This window comes from Pseudorca crassidens, chromosome 2 (assembly GCF_039906515.1).
Source record: "Pseudorca crassidens isolate mPseCra1 chromosome 2, mPseCra1.hap1, whole genome shotgun sequence".
Lineage (NCBI taxonomy): Eukaryota > Metazoa > Chordata > Mammalia > Artiodactyla > Delphinidae > Pseudorca > Pseudorca crassidens.
The window spans coordinates 22,779,841-22,806,548 of record NC_090297.1 but is presented as its reverse complement, the minus strand read 5'-3'; the positions used below and the strand labels follow the sequence as shown (position 1 = coordinate 22,806,548).

At 53.2% G+C, this 26,708-nt stretch overlaps 2 protein-coding genes across 7 annotated transcripts in view; one reads left to right on the top strand and one right to left on the bottom strand.

Annotated features, from left to right (window-relative positions):
- The window catches only part of PTPRU (protein tyrosine phosphatase receptor type U), an 83,690-nt gene extending 61,212 nt beyond the window's left edge, over positions 1-22,478 (bottom strand). For 4 of the 6 annotated variants that reach the window (XM_067725172.1, XM_067725173.1, XM_067725167.1 and 1 more), the window contains exons 1-5: positions 22,304-22,478; positions 4,394-4,525; positions 1,146-1,417; positions 559-640; positions 339-454 (exon numbers count right to left, since the gene is read on the bottom strand). In XM_067725172.1, coding sequence (XP_067581273.1) covers positions 339-454; positions 559-640; positions 1,146-1,417; positions 4,394-4,525; positions 22,304-22,376 — 675 coding nt within the window. In that variant the 5' untranslated portion in view covers positions 22,377-22,478. Of the gene's footprint in view, positions 1-338; positions 455-558; positions 641-1,145; positions 1,418-4,393; positions 4,526-7,342; positions 7,890-10,600; positions 15,611-22,303 lie in introns of those variants that run through there. The other 2 variants (XM_067725168.1, XM_067725171.1) reach the window with 2 other exon arrangements.
- MECR (mitochondrial trans-2-enoyl-CoA reductase) overlaps positions 20,301-26,708 on the top strand; it is a 39,438-nt gene continuing 33,030 nt past the window's right edge. The window contains exon 1 of the mRNA XM_067725178.1: positions 20,301-20,539. The gene's annotated coding sequence lies outside the window, so the exon portion shown is untranslated. The remainder of the gene's footprint in view (positions 20,540-26,708) is intronic.

The window sequence follows — 26,708 nt, the reverse complement described above, 5'->3', positions numbered from 1 at the left end:
GCGAGGGAGTAAATGTCCCGGCCCCATTTAGCCATCCCTACTACACAGGGGCATTTGGGGTTCCTGGAACCAGCTCTGCCACAGGAAGGTGTGGGTCTGATTAAGGGAATGTGGTCGCTCTGCCTTTGATGGAAGGTGTGGTTGGAGGATCCTGGAGCCGCTCTCTGTCCTCGGGGGATGGGGCACCCAAGAGGGCAGAGCAGAGCCTAGGGAGAGCCAGGACGCATGTGTATGGGTGCTGGAGAATAACGGAAGGACTCAGCATTCCTCAGAGGAGCCAGAACTTTTCATAAGAAGTTGGCCAAGGTCCCCCCACACTCCCACCCCACCCGCCTCACCTGCAGAAGGAAGCGCTCGGCCTCCGCTGCTCTGCCAGCAGCCATGCACTGGAACGAGGCGTTCTGGCCCGCATTGACCTCCACGTCGCCCAGGCGGGAGAAGTGTGGGGCCTTTGCTGCCGGAACAGAGCCTTGGCGTGAGCTGGGCTCGTGCCCCCTGCCAGCAGGAGCCGCAACCACCCGTACCCCTCACCCTGCACCCCAGTGGGCTGGGACTCACCGCAGGGGTAGCTGAGAAGCAGGATGTCATCTAGGCCCATGTAGCCCCTGCGGTCTGAGGAGATGAGGGCCTCAAACAGCACCTGGGGGAGGTGGGAGGGTCCCTGTCATGCTGACATCCCTCCAGCCCTGCCTGGGGAGATGCCCACAAGAGCCCCCCTTTCAGCTGTGCTCCAGCCCCATCCTCCTCAACAAGCAGCCCAGCTCACAGTTACCCTCCATACCAAGCCAGCTTGTTGTGGAAAGGGGTGTCAGCACCCAGAGTTAACAAGGTCAAGGCCAGAGGTTCCATCCCAATCCTGGACTGTTATCTTCAAGCCACAAAACTTCCCAGCCAGACAGGGTTTCCAAGTCAGCACTATTCCAACTCACCTCGATCCCAGCCATAAACTACTCCTAATAACAATGACCTCTGACACTGAACCAGACTGAACCATCAATGAAGAACCCAATGCTGACCACAGACTGACTCCTGATGCTGACACAAACTAATTCCAACCTAGGCCACTTGCTTACTCTGATCTCATGCTGACACCCCTCTACCCACACCCCCAAGCACAGACTGACCGCAGACTGAACCCAGCCCACCTGATATTCATTGGGCCAGAAGGTGCTGACAGCCAGCTCAGCCTGGTGCCACTGGCGGCCGTGGGATCCAGTCATATTCCAGACGGCACTGCCCAGGGGACCCCCATTGACACGCACATAGATGCCCAAAGTGCCCGGGCTGTGCCCATCCCGACTGTACAGGAAGTAGCTGAACTGCACACAGTGGGTGTCATTCTCACTCAGACTCTGGAAGATGACATGGGCCCTCTGGCCTGGAGCATGCTGGGAAGCATTGACCATCAAGTAGGAGCCTGGAAAGAGAGGAGGAAGAGGCAGGAGCTGAGAACTCAGGGGAGGACCAGGGTCAGGTGGGCAAAGAGGAGGAGGCAGAAACAAAGGACTCCAGGCACTTGGACCCATCTGGAGTCAGCAGCCTGAGTTCTGGTCCCAGCTCTGACTCACTGGGTAAGTCCCTTCATTTCCCTTCATCTGTTTCCCAAAGTAAAGACTTGGAGCAGCAAAAAAACACACAAATCTGGCTGTGCCAAAACCCCTTTCTGGCTCCTCACCTCGCCCTTTATGACCCCAGTCCAAGCTTGTGCTAATCCACAGCTTTCCCCACATTCCGAGCTGTCCTGGGAGGCAAGGACTAGGACACTCATCTCAGGAGTCAAGAGTCCAGCACATGACAGGCCCTCAAAGTCCACGTCTTCTGAAGCCGTCCCTCTCCATCCCTCTACGGGTGTCTCTCCTGGCCCCTGGATCATTAATAAAGTATGTACCGCTCTCCCCACCAGCCTGGGATGCCTCAGGGCTCCGCTGTGTCCCCAGCACAGGTCTGCAAGCTGAATGAACTTACAGAACAGAGATGGAATGAAAGGGCTCTAACTTCCCTTCCAGCCCCCAGCCCCTCAATCTAAACTCCTGGGATACAACTCTCTTGATTTCAAACCTGGAGAAAGGCATCCCTGCCCCTGCCCCAGAGATCCAAGCTGTATGCTGGGAGTGGGGGAGAGGGGTGGCGGGGGAAAGGGGCTGGACTCCTCAGGACCTGGCTGGGGGATTATGGCTTCCCTTCTGTGGGGAGAAGGCCCCAGCAGCTGCTAACGGGGTGCCTGCAGCCACCCAGGGCCACCTCCTCCCAGGCCTGGCTGCCAGCCCACACAAGCCCATTCAGATCCCAAACCACGAGGCTCCCTGCTCCAGGCGGGCTCTCCAGGGACTCCACTGGAGGGAACGGCATTCATCTCTGGGAGCCAGGAGCCTGTGAAGAAGGCGGCTCCTGCATCAGTCCTGGTGGGGTAGTAAACAAAACTCCAGGTCCCCATTCCCACCCAGGAAGGGGCGCATCCCAGCCCCCGCACAGTCTCTCTCGGCCCACTCCTCCATCCTCTCTCCTCTCCCTGTGAGCAGCTGTGGGCGTGTCTCTCTCCTCCTTTCAAACTGACACTTTGTTCTTGCCTCTTCCTCTTCCCTAGTCTTTTCTCACTCTGCATCCCTCCTCTTCTCTTCCATTTACTCCCTTCATCCCTGTCACCCCTCCTTCTCCTCTCTCCTGCTCTCTGAGTGTGAATCTCCCTCCGTCCTCCTCTCTCCACCTCCAAGTCTCTTCCCCAGAATGTGAGCACCAACACAGCAGAGAGACTGTCCATCTGGCTCACCACTGCATCCCCAGGATCCAGCCCAAGGCCCGCACTACGTACAACATTTCTCTCCCCCTTTTGTCACTGGGTGTGTCTCTGCTTGTGTGGAGGAGAGAGAGAAGCAGAGCCCACACAGGGTGGTCAGGACTGTAAGAGGTGAATTCAAATCAGCAAGCTGTACCCGAATGCTAACCTGTACCAGGCCAAGGCTGGGCCCTGGGGATACGGAATCGGCCCGCTCAGCATCCCTGCCACGGTGGGCACCTTGACAGATCACTGTCACACAGGTCAGACTTTGATACCTGCCAGGACAGTGGTCAAACAAGGAGCTGAGAGCCTGTGAAGGCAGAGAGGAATGCCCCAGGGAGGGCACAGTGTGAGCAAATGCACAGAAGAGGGGAGGCAGGGGGGCCTCCGGGAGTCGAGGCGAGGGGCAGGAGCCCAGGCTGCGGAGGCTGCCTGTGCCAGGTCGTGGAGGGCCTCTCTCCTGCTGGCTTCAAGTCCTGCTCCCATACTGAGAACCTTTGCTGCCCCTCCCACGAACTCTTGACAGCAGATGCGATCTTGACCATGCTGTGAGCTGAGCAGCAAAGGCCCTGGCCCACTACTATGACAGGGCAAAGGGGAGGGGCCATAGGCTGTCCCATTCTGGGTTCCCTCAGCAAGCCCTTTTGGTCCTCGCACTATGCTGTGTCCTCCGACTCAGCCCTCATCAGTAACAAAGGTGATAACTTGGTCTCCACCTGTCTTATCCTTTTCTTAATCCCCAGTTGCTTCTGTACCCAGTGAAGAGGGATGCTAGTAGTTGGACCCCCTCAAATATCTCCAACAATAGCATCTAAGCATTCATTGAACCCTTACATGCCACCCCCATGTTACGTACTTTATAGGCATTATCTAATAATCCTATGAAATGGATTATTGTGCTCTCCATTTTATAGTTAAGGAAATGGAAGCTCAGAGAAGTTAGGTGACTTGCCCAAAGTCACACAGATGGTAAAGTGATGAAGCAAAGATCTGAAGCCCAGCCTTCATGACTCTGGAACCAGTGCACTAAAGGCCATCATCAGGGTAGAAGGCCAGGACTAGAATCTACATAATTAGTCTCCTCTCAGTCCAGTGTTCACACCGCCAAATATTCCCCATCCTGAAACAGGGGCAGGGCAGGGCAGAAGTCGGGAAAGATCCAGGAAGAAAGGGGCAGAGGCAGAAAGGTTTTACACACATGCAGCCCCCAAGGTTACTGCTCTGTCAGCATCTTCAAGCCTGGGAGACCAGGACTCAGAGGCTCACAGGGAGAAAAGAGCCTCCCTGAAGGTGGAGGATTTAGGAAGACCTGGCAGGAGTAAGGTGGATCCTGAACTAAGCTGCCATAGGAGTAATGGGAGGTGGGCTTTATCTTACAGTTTGTAAGGGTCTTTGATTACTTGAACCTGCACCCATTTTACAGGTAAAACTACCTGAGGTACACAATTGGTCAGGGTCCAGAGAGCTCCATATTCACAGTGTCATCTGTGTCATTACAGATGCCAAAGCAGATGGAGGCCCAGAAAGATTAGGCAGTGCACCCAAGGTAACACAGCAGGTGGGTAGCATGCCCCTGGAAGGAGATGAAGGGGGAATGGTGACTGAGAGTAGGCTCACCATGAGGCAGGTCCGCAGGAGCCCGGGTGCCAGGGTGGATCCTCACTTGCTCCCACTGGAAGTCGTCATACTGGGCCTGGCTGTACTCACAGGGCACTGCTGGGTCACTCGCCTCCTCGAAGGTGCAGCCAGCTGTGAGGGAAGGGCCTGCTTAGCCCAGGCTAGAGCCGGGCTGCTGGCCAGAAGGGCTCCTGGGGCTACCCTCTAGGTGCCCCGCACTGTCCCTTCCCACCCAGGTCCACCCTCATCCCCTCCGTCTCCTCAAGCCCTCCCCCCACTGCTCCCTCCCTCTAACCAAACACTCCCTCCCCCACCCTCTCCTTCTTTTCATTGTCTCCTCCCAATGCCAAGACCTCCCCACATTGCCCACCCCCCCAGTACTCCCCAGGACCTCCCACTGCTCAACCACCAATCAAAGACCCTCCTCAACAAAAGCCAGTTATCATTACTACCCATTAAAGCCTCTCAACAACTCATGAAATCAAAGCTAGAATTATCCCCACTTTACAGATGAGGAAACTGAGGCCCAAAGAGGCTGTGACCTCCTTAAGGTCACACAGCAGGTTAATGACAGAGGTGGGGTTTGGGCCAAGATCTGCTGACTGCTGGTCAGTGTTCCATCACCTGCCCCTCCATCTTTGCAGAGAGGACAGACAGTGGGCCCCAGGACTGGCAGGGTCATGAATTTCCTAAGTCAGCCCTGATGGTATCTCCTTAAAAATAAGAACAATGTCCACTGATGACATCAGGCTTCCGACAAGCCCTGCACAGTGCTAAGTGCTTTAAGCGTGGATTCCCATTTAGGCCTCGCCTTCTAAGGAGGTACCACTACTGTATTTATTCCTACTTGACAGATAGGCTTAAGCGATGCACATTACCCAAAGTCACCTAACTGAGGTCTCTGCCTGCAGGAATGTGGCAGGCAAAACAGTCTTGTGTGGACTGAGGACACATATGCCTAGAGGAAGCAAATTCCCATGATTTGGAACCAATATACATAGTTTAAATATGGCGGGGATTGAAATGGATGTGAGCCCTTTGGTTGGTAATGAGGTTCATATATCTTAGCCGGCTCATCAACGCCCTGAGTTGGACATAATACACCTGAGAACACCACTGGTTCAGAAAGTAACTGCAAACAGGTCCCTGCACTCACTCCTGAACCTTAGTGTTTGGAGCCCCATCAGGGGTAAATGAAGGCATCTGAGACCCGGGAAAATGCATGGACAAGTGGCGAGGAAGCAGGCACAAATCGTGCCAGGCCCTGTCCTGGGTGCCTATCAGCCACTGGTACTTCTCCCCACTTGACAGATGAGGTGACTGAGGCTCTGAGGGGTGAAGGAATTCACCCACAGTATGCGGTGATAGATAAGCAAGTGGGCTTTGGCATCAGACAGACTCGGGATTGAACCTTGACTCTGCAATTTGCCAGCCCTGTGGTGGTGATCCTTTCTCATCTTCAGCTTCCCCACCCACAAGTGGAGTTGTTGAGGTTTCAGTGTGGGGGTCCACTTAGCACAATGCCTAGCACATGCAAGCACTCAGGAGAGAGCAGCTCTGCACCTGTTCCACCTGAGCCACCTGAGTAACAGAAGCAGGATTTGAATCCATGGCGGTCAGAGGCCAAAGTCCACATTTCTCACCAGAAAAGCCTTCACTATGAGAAGGAGCAAGTTTTAGCTGCTTCCCAGCCTCAAGAAGAGGAGGGGCAAGAAACAGAGAGTAACTGGGGAGTGAGCGCCACGTGCCAGGCACAACGGTGGGCATCTGCACGCACTGCTGGTGGCCTCACTTTCAGGAGGCTCTGCTGTTTCATCTGCAGCAGGGACTTCTCCAGGTTTTCGCGGATCATGTGAAGCAGCATCTCGAAATGCACAGCCAGGCACAAGGGGCTTGCCACTGTTGGGAGCGGGGGAGTCTCCCTTTCCTCTTTATGGACCCCATCAGAGTGTAAAACAGTAAAAGGTGGGCAAAAGGCTGGCACCAGATGGATGGGATGAAATAACAGCAGCCTCTCTCCAGAGCTGGGGCAGGACGTTGGCTGAGCTCTTTGCCTCATTGTGTGAAGACCCCTGGTCAGCATGTGCCCTATGACCTGTGGAGGTGGGTTTTAACCCCATCTGTGCTGGGGAGGCCTCGGCTCTCCCCTTAGAAAATGATCCATAGCATAGCACGAAGAGAGAACATAGCTAGTAGGGATGATCAGGGAGGGCTTCCTGGAGGAGGGGACAGCTGACTTCATTCAGCCTGAGCTGAGTCTGTGCCTGAGGGTCTTAGCCAAGGCCTCCCTGAGCCTCCAAATTACCAGAAAGGGAACCCCAGGATCTAGAGTCTCGCTGGGGCTCAGGTCCTTCCTGTTCCTTCTCAAGTAACAAGGCAGCTGCCCCAGATGTCTCACCCATGGCCCTGCGGCGAGCCTGGGAATGCCAGCTCCTTGGCTTCCTCCCCTCCATTCTGAGCCAGGTCAAATGAGCTTCCAGGACTCCCAGCCTGACTGACCTGGTCAGAGGGACCCCCAGACCGTCTGACCTTGGCCAGAGTAACCCTGAGACTGCCTGATGCAGGTCAGTTGACCCCCAGACAGATAGACCTGAGCCAGAGTGGCCCCATCATCATCCAGATGACCACCAGACCATCTGACTTTGACCAGAATGACCACCAGACTGACTGACTGAGCCCAGACCAGCTGACCATGTCCAGAGTGACCCCTGACTTCCGTCAAAACGGAAGTCCTGCACCTGTCCCAAGCCAGGGTGATCTCCCCGGCTGACCATTCCCATCCAGAGTACCCCCTTCTGGAGGTAGAATGATTCCCTCTCCCTGATCCATGCCCATCCCCAGCCCTGTGTTTCTGGGCCAGGCCCATTCCAGCCACAGCCTTCAGGGGGTAACATCTCTGGGGCCAGGTTCTCCAAGGTGAGCCCCACCCTCACCTGCTCCCCAGCTCACCCTGGGATGGGAACAATCAGCCCTCCTGGGTCCTGGGAAAAGCCCCATCACCTCCAGGCTGGATGGCTCAGGAGCTAGGAGTCCCAACGCCAAGTCCCCACTTCTACTAGAGACTCAACTCCTGCTAGGGGCTGCCAGCCCAGGGGAGAAAAAAATAGACCAGACTGTGGTGAGAGCAAGAACAGTCAGAGAATACCTCTCGACTCCATCAACACAGACGTGGGCACAGACATGCACACACACATCAACGCCATCACAAGAGGGCTGCCACTTACCACCATGACCCCCTGTGCCACTGATTCCTCATAATAACTCACAAGCTCAGGACTATTATTATTCCCATTTTACAGATGGACACCGAGGCACAGAGAGATGAGGTGGCTTGCTCAAGGCCACATCTTAAGTCCCAGAAGCTGGGATTTATACCACCTATCTTTTTTTTTTTTTTTTTTCATCTTTATTGGCGTATAATTGCTGTACAATGGTGTGTTAGTTTCTGCTTTATAACAAAGTGAATCAGTTATACATATACATATGTTCCCATATCTCTTCCCTTGCGTCTCCCTCCCTCCCACCCTCCCTATCCCACCCCTCTAGGTGGTCACAAAGCACCGAGCTGATCTACCTGTGCTATGCGGCTGCTTCCCACTAGCTATCTATTTTACGTTTGGTAGTGTATATATGTCCATGCCACTCTCTCACTTTGTCACAGTTTACCCTTCCCCCTCCCCATATCCTCAAGTCTATTCTCTAGTAGGTCTGTGTCTTTATTCCTGTCTTACCCCTAGGTTCTTCATGACATTTTTTTTCTTAGATTCCATATATATGTGTTAGCATACGGTATTTGTCTTTCTCTTTCTGACTTACTTCACTCTGAATGACAGACTCTAGGTCCATTCACCTCACTACAAATAACTCAGTTTCGTTTCTTTTTATGGCTGAGTAATATTCCATTGTATATGTGTGCCACATCTTCTTTATCCATTCATCCGATGATGGATACTTAGGTTGCTTCCATCTCCTGGCTTTTGTAAATAGAGCTGCAATGAACATTTTGGTACATGACTCTTTTTGAATTATGGTTTTCTCAGGGTATATGCCCAGTAGTGGGATTGCTGGGTCGTTTGGTAGTTCTATTTGTAGTTTTTTTAAGGAACCTCCATACAGTTCTCCATAGTGGCTGTACCAATTCACATTCCCACCAGTAGTGCAATAGTGTTCCCTTTTCTCCACACCCTCTCCAGCATTTATTGTTTCTAGATTTTTTGATGATGGCCATTCTGACGGGTGTGAGATGATATCTCATTGTAGTTTTGATCTGCATTTCCCTAATGATTAATGATGTTGAGCATTCTTTCATGTGTTTGTTGGCAGTCTGTGTATCTTCTTTGGAGAAATGTCTATTTAGGTCTTCTGCCCATTTTTGTATTGGGTTGTTTGTTTTTCTGTTATTGAGCTGCATGAGCTGCTTGTAAATTTTGGAGATTAATCCTTTGTCAGTTGCTTCATTTGCAAATATTTTCTCCCATTCTGAGGGTTGTCTTTTCGTCTTGTTTATGGTTTCCTTCGCTGTGCAAAAGCTTTTAAGTTTCATTAGGTCCCATTTGTTTATTTTTGTTTTTATTTCCATTTCTCTAGGAGGTGGGTCAAAAAGGATCTTGCTGTCATTTATGTCATAGAGTGTTCTGCCTATGTTTTCCTCTAACAGTTTGATAGTTTCTGGCCTTACATTTAGGTCTTTAATCCATTTTGAGCTTATTTTTGTGTATGGTGTTAGGGAGTGATCTAATCTCATACTTTTACATGTACCTGTCCAGTTTTCCCAGCACCACTTATTGAATAGGCTGTCCTTTCTCCACTGTACATTCCTGCCTCCTTTATCAAAGATAAGGTGACCATATGTGCGTGGCTTTATCTCTGGGCTTTCTATCCTGTTCCATTGATCTATCTTTCTGTTTTTGTGCCAGTACCATACTGTCTTGATTACTGTAGCTTTGTAGTATAGTCTGAAGTCAGGGAGCCTGATTCCTCCAGCTCCGTTTTTCGTTCTCAAGATTGCTTTGGCTATTCGGGGTCTTTTGTGTTTCCATACAAATTGTGAAATTTTTTGTTCTAGTTCTGTGAAAAATGCCAGTGGTAGTTTGATAGGGATTGCATTGAATCTGTAGATTGCTTTGGGTAGTAGAATCATTTTCACAATGTTGATTCTTCCAATCCAAGAACATGGTATATCTCTCCACCTATTTGTATCATCTTTAATTTCTTTCATCAGTGTCTTATAATTTTCTGCATACAGGTCTTTTGTCTCCTTGGGTAGGTTTATTCCTAGATATTTTATTCTTTTTGTTGCAGTGGTAAATGGGAGTGTTTTCTTAATTTCACTTTCAGATTTTTCATCATTAGTGTATAGGCATGCCAGAGATTTCTGTGCATTAATTTTGTATCCTGCTACTTTACCAAATTCATTGATTAGCTCTAGTAGTTTTCTGGTAGCGTCTTTAGGATTCTCTATGTATAGTATCATGTCATCTGCAAACAGTGACAGCTTTACTTCTTCTTTTCCGATTTGGATTCCTTTTATTTCTTTTTCTTCTCTGATTGCTGTGGCTAAAACTTCCAAAACTATGTTGAATAAGAGTGGTGAGAGTGGGCAACCTTGTCTTGTTCCTGATCTTAGTGGAAATTACACCACCTATCTTTATTCAAAGAGACTAGGCACAAACAAAGCAAGGCCCTGGTATTCTGTTGGCCACATGTACAAATTCGGTTCCACTCATTGGACATTCATTCACTGACAGTACAAAGCAGGCCCCAGGTTGGCACTAGTAGAGGCACAAGAATGGTTAAGACTCTGCTCTGCCCTCAAGGACCTCCTAGTCTGAGTGGAGGTAAGGGAATGAGACAAAGCAGAGAAGAGTCAAGGCCACAAGGGGAGTCCGGGGAGGAGGGTGGGTATGGGGGAAGGCTTCCTGGAGGTGGGTGCATCTGAGCAGAGGGATGGAAGGATAGGTACCATTCTGGCCAGTAAAGATGGAGAGAGGGGCATCTGAGGTAAAGGGCCCAGCAGGAGCGAAGGAAGGTAGTGAGTAACACAGTTGGTCCAGGGCCCAGAGAGGAGCCCAGACTGGCCAAACAATGGTAGATAAGATGGGAGGGAAGGAGGCTGAGGCCAGATCACGGACAGCCAAGTGCCAGGGTGAGAAGTCCAGCCTCATTTTAAGGGGGGAAACCATCCTAGGTATTTGAGCAGAGAAGCACCTGGATTCAGATGAGACAAGTGACACATCCTATAAGCCATGAGGAGGGCAGGTGGCTTCTCCAGACAGCACTGTAGGATCAGAAGTGGGACAAGTCATCAAGGGGTCTGGAGTCAGATGTCAGGAACTGGTGAGGAAGGGGCCTCAAGTCCCCATCCTGGATGCAAATGGCACGCACTCCAATCACACCGACAGAGATGCACAACACACACAGACACACACAGAGTGTTCACATACACACATTCTCTCCCCCCAGCCTCGTCTAAGCCTTGGGGACACAGTCAGCTGGGCTGGGGACAGGGAGAAAACCAGACCCCTCCGTGGGTATGCCATCTCTTCCAGGGCCTCCCTGAGAGGGTGGGCTGAATCAACCCAGGACCCCCAGCAACTCCCCCAGACTCGGCTCAAACTGGCCCAGCTACATTCCTCAGCTAATCTTCACAATCTGGCAGGCGGTTGCCTGAGCAACCGTCAGCCACAATTTGGGAAGGCAGGATGATGGTTTATCCACATCCGGCTGGGCTCCGGATGGGGTGATGCAAGGGGCAAAGCAACCTCTGCAGGAAGAGCCAGAGTGCGGGAGGGAGGGTCTCCACCCTTCCATATGCTTGTACTTCCATATGCAGACCTGTGTGCGTGCGTGTGTGTGTGTGTGTGTGTGTGTGTGCGCGCACGTGCGTACACATGTACATGGCTGTGAAACTGATAGCCTGGTACTGACTTATGAGTACTCGACTGGGAGGCAGAAGGCCTGGATCTAATTCCTGCTGAGCCTCTAACTTCCTGTGTGACCCTGGGCAGGTGGCTTGTCCTCTCCGAAGCCCTGCTTCCTCACCTATGAAATGAGAATGGGGACCTTGGTGACCTCTAAGGCTGTTCCACCTCTAGAATTCTGATTCCATTCGTGTGAGCATGTATGTGGGCAAGAATAACTTGAAGGCAGAGAGAGATACTATAGGGGAGAGGTGAGGGTGAGTGTGGCTCTCACAGTGTAGGTCCCTCAGGCACTGTGCTGTGAAGTTGTGGGTGTGTGGCTGTACGTTTATCTGCAGAGATATATGGGCACATTCAGCAGTAAGCATGTGCCTAAGGGGGAGGTGAGTGTACACGGCAGGTAGAGGGGAGTCGTGCGTGAGTGTGTGCGTGAGCGTGCACGCGTGTGCACGTGGGCACCACAAGCATGGAAGCACCAGACTTCCTCGCCACCAGACAGGGAATGGTGCTCTGTGCCAAGTGTGGCTGCCAGCCACCATCAGTGTTTTCCGAAGACCCTAGGTAAACAGAGGCTGTTTGCAATGAGATTTTTGTTACCTTTGGTAACAACAGAACATTCAGTTCCCAAGGGACGGCCCCAGGAGAAACAAAACTCCTCCCAACAGATTACAAATTTAGGGGCTGGCATCATACCCAACCCCTGGCATAGCCCCAACCCTTGCCTGGGGAACCCAAATACAACCCCAAGGATAACACTGGTCTATTTCATCATCTGAAGCCACACTCCCTTTCTAGGTAGCCCAACCCAACCCTAGAACCAACACAGGCTCACCCTTGGACATTCCTGCCCAACCCAGCCCCATCCCATGTCCTCCACCACAATAACAGCTCCATCTCAGGCCTGTCTAACCCCTACCTCCTCCCTTCTTGAGATCAGAGACTGTCTCTTAATGCCTTTGAGCCCCATCCCCAAGCCCTGTGTATAGTAGAATGCCAACAGTGGCTGGACTTATCAACCCCATGATCCCAGCTAGTCTGATCCAGGCTCAAGGACCATGACTCCAGCCCAGAGACCTGGCCCAGCCCACTTCACTGCTCTCCTGGCCCAGATCAATACAACCAGACCTTGGCTGGGGCTCCCCCGAGCTGCCCTCCAGAGCCCTGAATAATTGATGCGCAATTAACAAGGGCAGGGCTGGCAGCAATATGCCCACTTTTTAATCACCCAGCATTCAGCAGAGCTGCAACCACGAACACCCAGGCCCAGGCCACAGGGAGAGAAAGCTGAGCTGATATCCCCTACAGGACCCAGTACAGAACCCAGCGATGCCAACGTCCCTCCATCTCTACTGAGAATAGAAGGAAGCCAACTACAGCAGGGGAAACTTCGGCCAGGCTCACTCCCCATCTCCCGGATCAATATGCCCAGCAAATCCCAAAGTTAGCAGCAGGGCTGCCATGTTGTTAGTGTAAGGGGAAGGCCCAGGGCGGGGCCAGACTCCATACACAGGCAAAGGGCTGAACGGCGGGTTGTTCTTTGCAGAGGTACAGCGGGCAAAGGGTACACAGACCCCTGTAGTGCAGACACCGTGTGTCATATAAAAACACAGTGCAGCGTAGAGAGGCAGAGGGCTGTGAACGAACACATACAGTGCAAAGATCTGGACTTTCTAATGGTCCCGTGGCAAGAGAGGGCTACGTGGCTGCGGTGTGGTGTGTTGCGGGTGCAATGCAGCAGCTCCACTGTACAGAGGCGAAACGCAGTTATACAATGCAGGGGAGCAGAGAAGTGTACACAGACCCCCACACAACACCTGGCACAGCATGGCAGGACTGGTCGGTGCCATGATGCAGTGGAGAGGTGCCCCATCCATCGTGGCCACGACCCAGAGCTGCACAGAGGCACAGTGCAGCAGTGAGCACTTAGTGGTACATTGGGCTGGCGCTCAGCACCAAGGGATAGGTGTATGCAGGAACACCGAGGGGGTATGTCCAAGCCTCACTAGGCTTGGCACATGGTTGGTGCTCCATGAATTCTCACTGAAAGGATGTCTAGTGGAGGCATGCAGAACATGCAGAGATATAGGGAAGAGAAAGACGTGGTGCAGTGCAGAAGGAATTGCTGGGTGCTCGATACAGTCCCAAGGAGTACAGTAAGTGTAGACTGGAGAGCAGAGGTAGAAAGTGGCACCAAAATGAAATGTAGTAAAGACACCACGTGGAACAGGGAATTCAGTGCAAGAGCTCTGCATCTTGAAATCCAGTAGAACGCACACAACCCAACAGTGAACAGGTATAGTGCAGGGTAGAGGCCCAGGACAGTGACCGTGTGCAGTGCACAGACGCAACGCCGGCTACTTGCAAAGGTAATGCCTGCAAAAACACACGCCAGTCCCGAGCCCAACAGAATGGCCTCAAGCTGCAGTGTAGCTACTGACTCCTTGGGCAGTGAGCAGTGGGGGCCAGAGGAACACTGCAGTGAGGCCACTTGAAGCAAAGATGCTGCTCAACTGGGGCTGCCAACAGAAACCTGGGGAAGGACACCAGCTGACACCTCAGTGGCCGTACAGGGTGAGATAACCTAGAGGGCGGCGTTACAGCGGCAATGGTACAGTATGACGGGCTGGGCCAGGAGATGCGCATCTCCAGTGCAGTGCAGTGAAGCAGCGGGACAGAAGTGCTGTGCCGGGCAAAGGGGCACTGTGTTTGTACAGCGCGACGGTGGACTGCAGACAGGCTGTGCCCGGCCATGCCCGATGCAGTGCAGATGCCCACTACAATGCAGTGCAGTACAGAGAGGCCGTGTGACGCAGATGCAGTGTCGTGGTAGCACGGCATCTGTTGGCACAGTGCAGTGGTGCGTTGCCAGGGACTATGCACAATCCCAGGAGGGTCCACAAGCCCAACACAACATCATCATCCCGTAGAGTCACACAGCACAGAAGAGCCGCAAACACACAAATGGCAGCACAACTGCAGAACAGAGGCACAGCACAATGGGACAATGCGGGTGGAGCATACAGACACGCCGGAGAGTCCACACAGCCAATGTAATGCGGAATCTCACACAGTGCAGCCATGCAGCATAGGGCTGAGATGCAGTGCAGTGCAAGGATGCAATGCAGTGGCCCAGTCCTGAGATGATGGGTCCAGGACTCCCCAGAGAGCACACACCCAGAGCAGGCCGGGGCTTTGATGCAGAGCAGTTCTTAGTGTGAGGTGAAGACGTGGCACACTTCTCCCTATGATGCACTGGAGAGCAGGGGAGCCGGGACCCCCAGAAACCCTTGTGCCTACAGCTCTGCCTGGCTGGGCTGGCTACCCCATGGGTCGGGGGTGAGGCCTCATCTGCCCTTCCCCCCACCTCACCTCCCACTCCCAGCATCTTCCACCCCAGGGACTCTCCAAGGGCACAGGATGAAGCCACTGCCACCCGTGGGGCAGACAGCCAGAACTGAGCACATTGTCCAGGTATTTCTATCTGAGCAGGGCCCCAGCACACAGGCAGGGGAACAATGAATTCAGATTCTGCTGAAAAGCTTTTGGACAATTAAAGCACATCCCCTGGCCCCCAGCCCAGGGACAGGCAGTGTGGGGCAGGACGAGAGAGAGACGCAGAGGGAGACCTATTGGATTAGGCCCTGGCACAGGGTGGGCGGGAAGTGGACTGAATGGAGGGGAGGGTGTGAGAGGCGAGCCAGACCCAATGACCTGGACGGTCACTCCAGCGCTCCCAGCCACCATCACCCCTCCCAGGCCTCGGGTTCATCAGAGCCAAGAGCAAACTTTTCTGAGCACACAGGGTGCTGCACACACACACACCCTCAATAATAGTTTAGCACATACAGTGCTTACTACAGGCCAGAACCTGTTCTAAACGATACACGTATGTATATAAAATATATCCTCATAGCAACCCCGTGCAGTGGGTTCGTTCCATGATTATCCCCATCTCACAGATGCGAACACTAAAGGCCCAGAGAGGTCAAGTCACTTGCCCAAGGGTTACATGGCTAGCAGTGGTAGAGTGAGGATTCGAACCCAGATGGTGTGGCTCCCAAGTCCATGCTCTTCACCACCACACTCTAGGTACGAACACACAGGCACACACGCACAACCACACGGGTGTACACATACACACATGCAAACACACACATAGACACATCCTGAGCAATGTATTTCCCAGTCTCTCAGCTGAGACCCACCTGTCCTGTCCAGATAGGTTTCTGATACCTCCCAGTTGTCACCTCTTATCCCCTGTCAGCTGTCCCATATCCCCCTTCTATCCATCCCTCACCTGTCCCCCAACCCTCAGTTGTTCCCCCAACACCACCTGTCCCCTCATTCCCAGCTGTTCCCACCCCCCAGATATATCTTTATTGCAAGTAATCTCCCATCCCCCCCATTGTCCCCCACCCCCAAGTTGTCACTCCACCCCAGCTGTGATCCTGCTCATCAAATATCTCCAACACCCCTTCCCAACTTCCTTATCCCAATCCTTCATCCTCTCCACCTATACTCAGCTCCCAAACCTCAGGGACCCCTCTAAGCCCCCCTTTTCTTCATCCCTTCAGATTCACCACCAGGTCCTGGGGTCTGCACCCTGGGACTCCGCTCAAGACCTCCTGAGTCATCCAGTAACAGCTGCCTTCTGGGTTGTCAACCCCAGGGGTCCTCCCCAGCCATTCTTCAGGCAAGGGCAGCCCCACCCAGGGCCAGCCAAGGGGGGACACCGGCCCCCAACCATGACTGCCCTCTGGAGCCCCAGCTCCACTCCCACTCCGAGCCTTCCCTGTGTACCCAGGGGTCCACATCGATGCAAACACTGAGTGGGCACATGCCATGTACAAGGCCCTGGGGACGGAAGATGACAATGACCCAGCCCAGCCCTTCCTCCCAGCCTAGTGGGGAAGGAGACGGAAAACACTGCCGCTCACTGACACATGTGCATGGTGGGAGAAACCTGGCCAGCCGTGTCGGCTGGCGTCTGGGAAGGCTTTCCTGGGGAAGTGACATCAGAGCTGGACTTCTGAAGGCTGAGCGAGTAGCCAGGCCTCCAGCAAGCAAGACGGGTGGGAGTGGTGTTCTCGGCAGAAGGCACAGCACGTGCAAAGGCAGAGAGGCGTGAAAGGGCCTGGCAGGTTCTGGGACCAACATTGGCCTGGTGAGCCTGGATCATAAGGTGGACGTGGGGAGTGGGGTCGGGGAGGAGAGGCATAAACATGAAGCTGTCATGGAAAGCAGAGGCGGGGTCATACGGGGCCTCATCTGCCACGTTAGGCTTTGGTCCCAGCGTGCTGGAGAGTCTGCAGCTTAGCACAAGGGAGTGGCAGGATCCTATGCCTGCCTGTGAGGTCATTCAGATCCCGGGGTGGGAGAAGCACTAATGGCAGAATGGAGACCAAGGAGGGGGCTGCTGCAATCGTCCAGGCAAGAAATGATGCGGCTGGAGAAAAGGGGACATGGATTCAGCAAAACCTTCTTCAGTGGCCACTGAGCGACAGGCCATCCACTCCTTGAGGTGTCCGGGCCTCACTAAAGATGCTGTAGGCCTTGCACCTCTAGACCAGCACTGTCTATAGAATTTTTTGCTGTGATGGAAATGCTCTCTACCTTCACAGACTGACCAATTCCACAGCTACTAGCAACAGGCGACTCTCGAGGACTTGAAATCTGGCTGGTGAGACTGAGGGACCGAATGTTTATTTTAATGAACTGTAGCTAAGTGGCCACATGTAAGTGGCCACCATACTGAAGAGAGCAGGTAGAGAACATTTCCATCATTTTAGAAAGTTCTATTGGATAACACAGCTCTAGAATGACGAACCATAGAGAAGCAGAACCACTGGGGTCTCCTCCAGTGGCAGCACCCTCTGGCAGCTGTAGGGAGGTGAGAAGGCAAGCCCCAGGGAAGGCAGTGTCACAGGCTGAACTGGCACAGCCCCAGTCCCTGGTCCATAGCTGCGCACGGTCACCGGGACACTCCCCACCCAAACATGCATATCCCTTTCCAGGAGACGCAGACACCTAAATATACAAATAGACACACAGACCACAGGGCACCCCACAGCCAAACTCACAAACACCTGGGTACTCCAACGCATGCGCACCCCACTGCTGGATACATAGATACCCCACACCCGGACACTTGGGTACCCACACCCAGACACCCAGGCAGCCTGGGCAGCCCCACAGCTGGACACAACACGGCTATACTCCCACATACCCATTAACCTGAGGACTCCCAGACACCTGGATACACCCACCTCCAGATCCAGAGACACTGGGATATCCTTATGTTGACACACCCAGTTCCTCCCACGTCCTGGCACTGGGACACCCACACCCAGAACCTGAGATACCACCCACCCAAATAGCTCCACCCCCAAACTCCTGGAATCTGACACTTGGATACCCAGACACCCCAGCATCAGGCTCCCCAGGTTCAGACCAGCTTGTCGCCTCCTTACTCCAAGTTCAGATCCTGCCACACAGGGTAACCAGATGGCTAGACTCCCTGAGAAGCCACACATGTGTCTTGTGCCCCAGGCTGCAATCATACCATCAGAACCACACACACACACACACACACACACACACAGACACTCTGACTGCCCAGATGTCAGAATCACACCTGCACACACCTCAGCCTCCTCCCTGAACCCCACCTGCAGGGGTCAACACAGGGGGCAGCTCTCCTCCCTTCCCAGGCTCACAGGCAGCCAGGACAGAGGCTGAGACAGAGGACAGAGTCTGCCCTCCTGCTGCAGGGCCCTCCCCTCCTCCCCAGACGCTCAGACTGACAGTTGGGACTCGATGCCTCTCACCAACTGCCGAACCTCCAGCACAAAGAGCTGAGACCAGGGGCCGGACAGGCCCTGCCAGCTGCTGGGGGGCAAGGGCAGTGGGGGTGGGGCTCGGAGGATGGTGGCTAGGGGGAGGGGCTGGCAGGCAGAGAGTTGACCTCTCCAACTCACAGCTCCCAGACAACACTCTCTGCATGGCCTTTTCACACACACCATCCCCCAGCAGAATTTTCCAGATTCCTGGAGGGAAACCTATTATCTGTAATCTCTACTTTCAGTGGAGTCAGTGCGCCCCCATCTGGCATCTCCGGCTCAGAACCTGACCCACGGGACATCACTCATTCTTTCATGCTGGGTGTATTTACTCAGCAGGAGTGGGCCAGCCCTTGTACCTGGCACTAAAGATTCAGAAGGAAACTAAATACCCAGTCCCTGTCCCCACAGAGCTCATGTAAGGGAGAAAGGACAAATAAACTGTAATTACAATAATTACGGTGTTATGGAAAACCCTAATCAACCCCCACCCTCCCTTTTTAGGCTAGAAGGGGAAGTAACCAAGGAAGGCTTCCGAGAGGAGGTGATGTCTAACCTAAAATCCTAAGGAGGAGCAGGAGATCACCCAGTGAAGAGGTGGAGTTAGAGAGTTCTGGGGAGAAAATATAGCTTGTGCAAAGGCCCAGAGAGGAGGTGGCAGGAGTGGACATTTAGTGGGTATTAGTAAGTGGGTTAGACTGGCCACAGCATAGGATGCAAGGCAAGTAGTGCAAAGCTGATGGGACTGAACAGGCAGGCAAGGGTTAGAGCAGGCAAGAGGACATAGCGGGAGGGACTTAACCCAGGAGGTAATGGGGAGCCTTCAAAGGGTTTCAAACCAAAGTTTCAAACATGTGTTTTAGGAAGATCCCTTACACTATGGAGGGAGGGGTGGAGGAAGAGGCTGGAGCCTTCCTGCCTGTGAAAGATGGATGAGGATGGAGAGAAGGGGACAGATGAGAGAGATCCTGAGATGGCATAAAGGTAGGATGCATCAGGATGTAGGGAGAGCAGCTTGGAGGAGGGAGGGGGTTAAAAGACGAAGGAGGGCACAAGGTACCCCAGCAACTCTAACTAACGCAGCCCTGCATGAAAAGCCACCACCCACCCCATTCTAGCTTAGCTGATGAAGGCATGGAAGGATGGCAGCATGCCTGGAGCAAGCAGGGTGTCCCCCTGGATCTTCCCTGACACCAGAGCTAGGACGGAGGCCGTCCAGGAGCTCAGCACCCACCCCCCACTCTGGCCACTCACACATCTTCCTGCTGTGTCCCTCCCCCACCCCCAGGGAGAAGGGCCAGCTGCCCAGACAAGCCTTTATTGCCCAACCTGAAACCACTGGGCAGCCTCTCCCTCATTCCTGCTGTCCACAACTCCAGCAACCAAAAGGACAAAATGAGCTAGAACGCAGCAGAATAAATTACTGCCAGATTTGCATGGCTCAGAGACATCACCACCCACCCTTTGGGGGGAGGGAGACTCAGGAGGCCTTCAGGGAGCTGGGCTGACTCTAATCAACGTGGGGACAAGGGGAGATCACACCCCTTCTACTAAGGGCTTCTGAATTAAGCTCAACAGTAATAGCTACAGGTGCCAGGAACTGTAGAAGTGAAGTGACTTGCCCAAGGTCACAGGGACAGCATGTGGCAGAGACAGACTTGCACCCAGGTCCCTCTGGCTTCAAATCACAGTCTCTGGCTCTGTAGCAGTCCTCAAAACCATCTTTTATTCCCTGGCACTCACAAACAGAGCTTTAGTTTACAATCTACCAAGTACCATACACCTTCATTATGAAGCCCATGGGGCAGATGAGGAAACGGCGGCCCCAAGAATGGAAATAACCCACTCAAGATCTCACTCCCAAACCTCAGTCCTTGACAGTCTCCCCTACTGGCAGGAGCTAGGGCACCTGAGGGTTCTTGGAATCAAGATGATGGTGGCAGGGATGGGGGAGCATGTACCCTTGGTTTGATCTCAGGGTGGGGGAGGGGGACAAAGTTGCTACAGGACAGGGGGAGGGATTGGGGGAGGATAAGGAGGGAGGCCGCCTTAGGCGTCCTCTCGGGCACCGAGCGGTCAAAGCTAAAGCTGTGCGCGATGGCCTGGGACCGCTGGGCCCGGCAGAGCTCAGAGCCAGTGGCCAGGGCGGCTGCAGGTGCCCAGGGAGCTCCGCCCGAGGGGCCGGAGGGAGCAGCGGGGCAGCGAACGCGATCGGGAGAGGCCAGTTATCGGAGACCGGCGGCCTGATGGAGTCTCTGGGGCCGACGTGCTTCTGCCCGTGTCTTGGCTCGGGTACCCGTCTGGGGCGTCTCCCCGTTACTCAGCGCCCCAGGTACCAGGCTGAAGCCGCCCAACTGGAGGGGCTAGGGGTGCCGAGGCCACCACCGGTAAGGGACCGGCCACCCCCGCCCCAGGGGAGGCATCGGGCGCAACTCAGCAGAAGAGGGCCGCAGTCTGGGATCCCAGGCCTCAGGGTAGGATGGGGGGTTGGGAAGGGGGTGGACAGACACACCAACACACACACAGACTACACACGGTCCACAGCACACACGGGTACACAGACACAGCTTTAGATACACACATCCAGAAACGCTATCACACGTACAATTACACACACACACACACACACACACACACAACACAGCCCAAAAGACTCCAGACTCCAAAACACACCCAGAGACAGCGCGGTCATACAGCACACAGAAGCCCGGAGACACACGCTCACACACGTACACTCACTCACGGCCGTCCCGGCCGGCGGGGAGGCCGCACAAAGTTGCGGAGTCGACTGAGGGGGTGTCCCGGGAGACCCCTGCGTTCGCGGCGCCCGCAGCGCGCTACGGGAGGGGGCGCCGTCCGGCCGCCCAGAGCCAGGCCCGGCCTGCCCGGACTCACCCCCGCCCAGCTGCCCTGGAGCAGCCACGGCCCGGCCCCCGCAGGAGCGCCCGGGCGCCCGGCCTTACCCTCCCGCCGGCCTCGGCGCGCCCCGCGGCTCCCCGCGTCCGCCACCCCCCCGCGCCGGGCCCTCCCCAGTCCCGGGCCGGGCGCCCCGCAGCCCCGGCGCCGCCTCGGATCTGCCGCCAGCCAGCGCCGCGCCGAACTTGCGAAACAACAAACAGCCCGAAATGTCGGAGTCGGCGGCCGCCGGGCCCCCATCCCTCCCTGGCGAGCCTCAGGCCCGGCCCGACCCGGGAGGGGAGGGGAGGAGAAGGGAGGGGGCGCCGCCACGACAACTTGTTCCGGGCCCGCGCGCCCCACACGCACACCCGAGGGACACACACACACACACACACACACACCCTGTCACCGCCCCCTCGGGCGGCCCCGGGCCCCGTGCACACACTCAGCCACGGCCCAGGCGCGCACCACACTCGCAACATTCCCGGACACGCAGCCAGCACGCACGAACACACTCACATCCGTTCCAGACACGCTCCTACACACGCATTCCCGGCACATTTGGCATTCACTCGGACCCGCGCAGCCCCCCGGCGGCGCACACCACCAACCCCAGACACTCCCACACGTACACATTGCGCACACGGCGCACGGACACACACGTTCCGGACCCGTTCCCACGCCTTCACACACGTACACGGATCTCACAAGCACACACACCGCACACGCGTTCCCTGCTCCACACGCGGGCAGAATCCACAGAGCACTCTTCGCCACACGCAGAACACAAACACACGAGCCATTCTCGGACACACAGCAAGCAACACTCCGGGCTAGGGCACACAAAATGCCCACAAATGCAGCACATTAACAGACACAACTCCTGCCACACAACCAAACTCAAATGTACAAACAACAGGCACACAGTCCTACTTGGCCCCACACACACTACACAGTGGCAGAGATACAAGACACTCAGCGCACACCCCATGCCTCCTCGATGCACACAACATTCACCTCAACATACTCGTGGACACACAACACACACAGCACCTCTTCTTGCACATAACTCAGGACACACACCATTCACAGGCACACAACACCATGAGCACACGATCGCACATCCCACACTCAGACACACAGGGAGCAGGCTCGCAACGTCCGGTCACCCAACACTCCCACTTTCTTTCGAGCTACGCCACGGGCGCCGGGGGCTCCGCGGGGCAAGCTGGGTCCGACCGACTCGCGCTTACCTGCCGGAGTCTCGGTCTCGGGCGCGCAAAGCTGGAAGGTGAGCGCCAGGACGAGAGCCTGGGCGCGGGCCATGGTGCGCCGCAGCCTGCCCCGGGGGCCCGGCGCGGGGGGCGCAGCCGCCGGAGCCCGAGCCGGGCCCGAGGAGAGCCAGAGCCGGAGCGAAGCGGCGCGGCGCGGAGCGGGACTGGCGCCGAGTCCAGAGCGGGAGCCCAAGCAAGCGGGGCGCTGACGTCAGGCTCGGCCGCGCGTTCCTCGGTCTCGAGGCGTCCCCTGCTGGCAGCCGCGCGCTCCGCTGCCCGGTTCGGTGGCCCGCGGCCCTGATGCGCCCCTCCCCCACTCCCGGACCCCCTGGAGATCCCCGGCTGGGCCCGGACGCCCACCAGCCTCTGCACCCACCGGGCACCGACATTCTTAGGTGAGCAGGTCCACGCCTCTGCTCACTGCCCGCGCCTAGCTCCCACACAGCTCTCCAGGACAGAGACCAGGGACACCCGGCCTCTCAGTCCCATCCAACGCTTGAATCCCCTCTACCTAGATCCCGTCAAATGCGCATCCATACATACCTCCAAGGACAGGGAGCTCATCACCTACCAAAAGCGGTGGTGGGGTCTTTGGGAAAGCTAGCTTTTAACGTCGTTCATAGTGTTGCTTTACCATCCTTTTAAAGTTCATGAGATCCGTAGTGATGTCCCCCTTTCATTTCTGATATTAGTAATTTGTGTCCTCTCTCTTTTCTTCGTCTGGCTAGAGGCTTATCGATGTATTGATCTTTTCAAAGAATCAACTTCTGGTTTGGCTGATTTTTCTCTATTGATTTTCCATTTCACTGATTTCAGCTCTAATTTTTGTTGTTTTCCTGCTTCCTTGGCATTCAATTTGCTCCTTTTCTAGTTTCCTAAGGCAGAAGCTAGTTTAGACGATCAATTGCAGATCTTTCTTCTTTCCTCATATTATGCATTCAGTGCTATAAATTTCCCTCTGTGCACTGCTTTCCCCACATCCCACAAATTTTGATAAGTCGTGTTGTCATTTTCATTGTTTTCATTTAGTTTGAAATTTTAAAATTCCTCTTGAGATTTCTCCTTTGACCCATGTGTTATTTAGAAGTGTGTTAATCTCCAAGTATTTGGGGATTTTTCAACTCTCTTTCTGTTATTGAATTCTAGTTAATTCCACTATGGTCTAAGAGCAATCACTGTATGATTCTTTTCTTTTAAATTTGTTAAGGTGTGTTTTATGTCCCAGTAGGTGGTCTATCTTGGTGAAAACTCCATGTGATCTTGGGAACAATGTGTATTCTGCTGTTGTTGGATGAAGTAGTCTTTAGATGACCTCTATATTTAGTTGATTGATGGTGTTGTGGAGTTCAACTATGTCCTTTCTGATTTTCTGCCTGCTGGATATGTTCATTTCTTTTTATTTAGTTATTTACTTATTTACTTATTTATTTCTGGCTGCGTTGGGCTTCGTTGCTGTTCATGGGCTTCTCTAGTTGTGGCGAGTGGGGGCTACTCTTCGTTGCGGTGCACGGGCTTCGCCTTGCGGTGGCTTCTCTTGTTGCGGAGCATGGGCTCTAGGCATGCAGGCTTCAGTAGCTGTGGCATGTGGGCTTCAGTAGTTGTGGCATGAGAGCTTCAGTAGTTGTGGCTCATGGGCTGTAGAGCGCAGGCTCAGTAGTTGTGGCGCATGGGCTTAGTTGCTCCACAGCACGTGGGATCCTCCCAGACCAGGGCTCAAACCCATGTCCCCTGCATCAGCAGGTGGATTCTCAACCACTGCGCCACCAGGGAAGTCCTATGTTCATTTCTGACAGAGAGATGTTGAAGTCTCCAACTGTAATAGTGGATTCAGCTATTTCTCCTTGCAATGCTGGCTTTTAAAAAGTTCTTCCTCTTTATGCCGTGAAATCTGCCCCCCTCACTGACTCTCATTGATTCTAGTCTATCCCCTGGATACACAGCTTAAGTCCATTTGGGCATCTGCCCAGTATAAGCTCTTGTACAATGACCACAAACTAGTTGTCCATTAGTACATAAGACCAGGCACCTTCTATGTGCTTCACCCACATAGACTCATTTAATCCCCACCACTATTATTCTTATTACACAGTTGAGAAAATTAAGGTCCAGAGAAAGAAAGTGACTTTTCCAAGGTTATGCATAGTATGCAGCAGCACCAAGATTTGAATCAAGGCCATCTGGCTTGAATTGAATAGAAGCTGAGACCTGTCTTCCATATGGAACAAATCAACGAACGCTGGATACTGATTCATCTGTTCAACACTTACTCTAAGCCGAAGTGGAGACATAAAACAGACAAAAATCCCTACCCTCACGGAGCTTATATTCCAATGGAAAGACAAGAACAATAAACAACCAAAAAAAGCAAATTCTCTGGTATGTGAGACAGTAATATACTAGAGAAATGGGGGAGAGAAACAGTAAGGGGGAAGGGGATTCTTGTAGTTTTAAACAGAGCACCTACTATATGACATATTCATTATGTGTCTGCACCTCTACAACATGAGCCCCCTAAGGGCAAGGACTCTCTCTTATATCCCACTGCTTGGTATCTGGCATGTAGTCAGCACTCAATAAATATTGAATGGATGATTAGATAAATGAATGAATGTAGACATGGTTCTTGCCTTCATGAAGCCTACATTTTAGGGGGAGAGACCAATAGCAAACATGCAGAGAAGAGACAGAAAGGATCATCCAGAAAAGGAAACTCAAGGAGAAACATCTGATGAAAAAAAGAAACAACCAAGGATGCTGCTGTTTCCAGAGGACTCTTGCAGGAGCCTCATGGCAGGAGTTTACCATTGGTCCTATTTGGGGGGATGTGGAAACTGAGGCTCAGAAAGCATAAGGCACTTCCCCAAGGTCACACAGCTAGTAAATGGTGGGCTCAGAGCTCAGACCTAGATCAGACTGATTCCACAGCCCTCTGCTCTTCGTGCAGGGGAAGACTATGGGCAGAGACTGTGATGGAGGGAGAAAAGGAACACAAGTAACAGATGGACAGATGAAAAGAGAACATTCTGCTCCACTTGAAAAAGACCACAAGCTTCTATAATCCTTGAGAGAAGAAGGAAGGGAAACAGAAAGTCTTGGCCTGGAGCCACTGGCCCAAATCTAGGGAAGAGGAGATGGCACCATAGACAGGGCCAGGCCATGAGGAAATTCAATCACTTTCAACTCATGGAATATTCATGATGCCTACCCTGTGCCAGGCCCCATATTGGGTGCTGGTGTCATGGAGATGTGCTAAACATGGCCCCACTCTTGCCTGGAGGGGGAAATGGCACATAAATAAATAAGAGACTATGTCCTAAAGGTCATAACACCAGTCCAAAGAAAACACAAAGGCAGCAGGGGTTAACTCAGGCTGAGGGAGTGGAAAACAACATCAAAGAAGGGATATCTGAACCTGGAGTTTCCTAGACAGGCAAGGCAGGGAAGAGCATTTCAGGCAGAAGGAGCAGACTGAATAAAGGCACAAGACATGGAAGTACTGGGAAAGGTGGGTGTCAGGTATGGTTGCATCATAGTCTCTACATGGCCCAATAGCAGGAGATAAAGACAGTATGGAAGTTGGGGTACAAAGGGTCTTAAATGCAAGGCCAGGACAATTGGGCCTGAACCTTTCACTCAGTGGTTCTCAAACTGTGCCCCTGCAGAAACCCTGGTGTTCCTCAAGCCCAGCTGAGGCATCCTACTGTTGAATTAAAACCACAGCCATATTTTTCTAATTTGCAAGAAGGTAGATTAATTACAACGAGTAGAAAAGTTTTTGTTGTCATTTTAAGGTGTTTTTCCTCCATATATTTTTCTGAAGAATTTAGAATGTGTTAGTAGTGTGAGAGAATGTTAGAATTAGCATAGAATCATAGTTTTATTTACAAGTTTAATATATCAACAGTTCACAGTGTTCTACAAAGAACTGTAGTTTATGGTTCTCCCTGAGTATTGAGGAATCATGGAAGGACTTTAAGCAAGGGAAAGACAAAATCTGGTCTTTCTGTTAGGAAAAAAAATGTCATTCTGGAAGCCTGAGAAAGAAGGAAGTGGGGAGGGAAAAATAAGGGAGAGAATCTCAGGAAGAAGGTTGTTGACACAGTTCGACCTGAGAGCTGATGTCCTGGGCCTATCAGGATGGACAGGGGACTAAGTCCAGCCCCCAAAGAGGAAGACCTGCTGGGTAATTCTCCATGCTTCCTGGCTAAGATGCCCAGGAAATTCAGAGGAAACGATTTAGTATAGAAGATAATGTCAACAGCTCAATGTCACCTAGGGAGTCTTGCAACAGAAGTAGAACTGTGGGTCACTGTGAAAACAGAAGATAAGCAAGACTGGGTATTTGTGTGTGTGTGTGTGTGTGTGTGTGTGTGTGTTGTGGGAC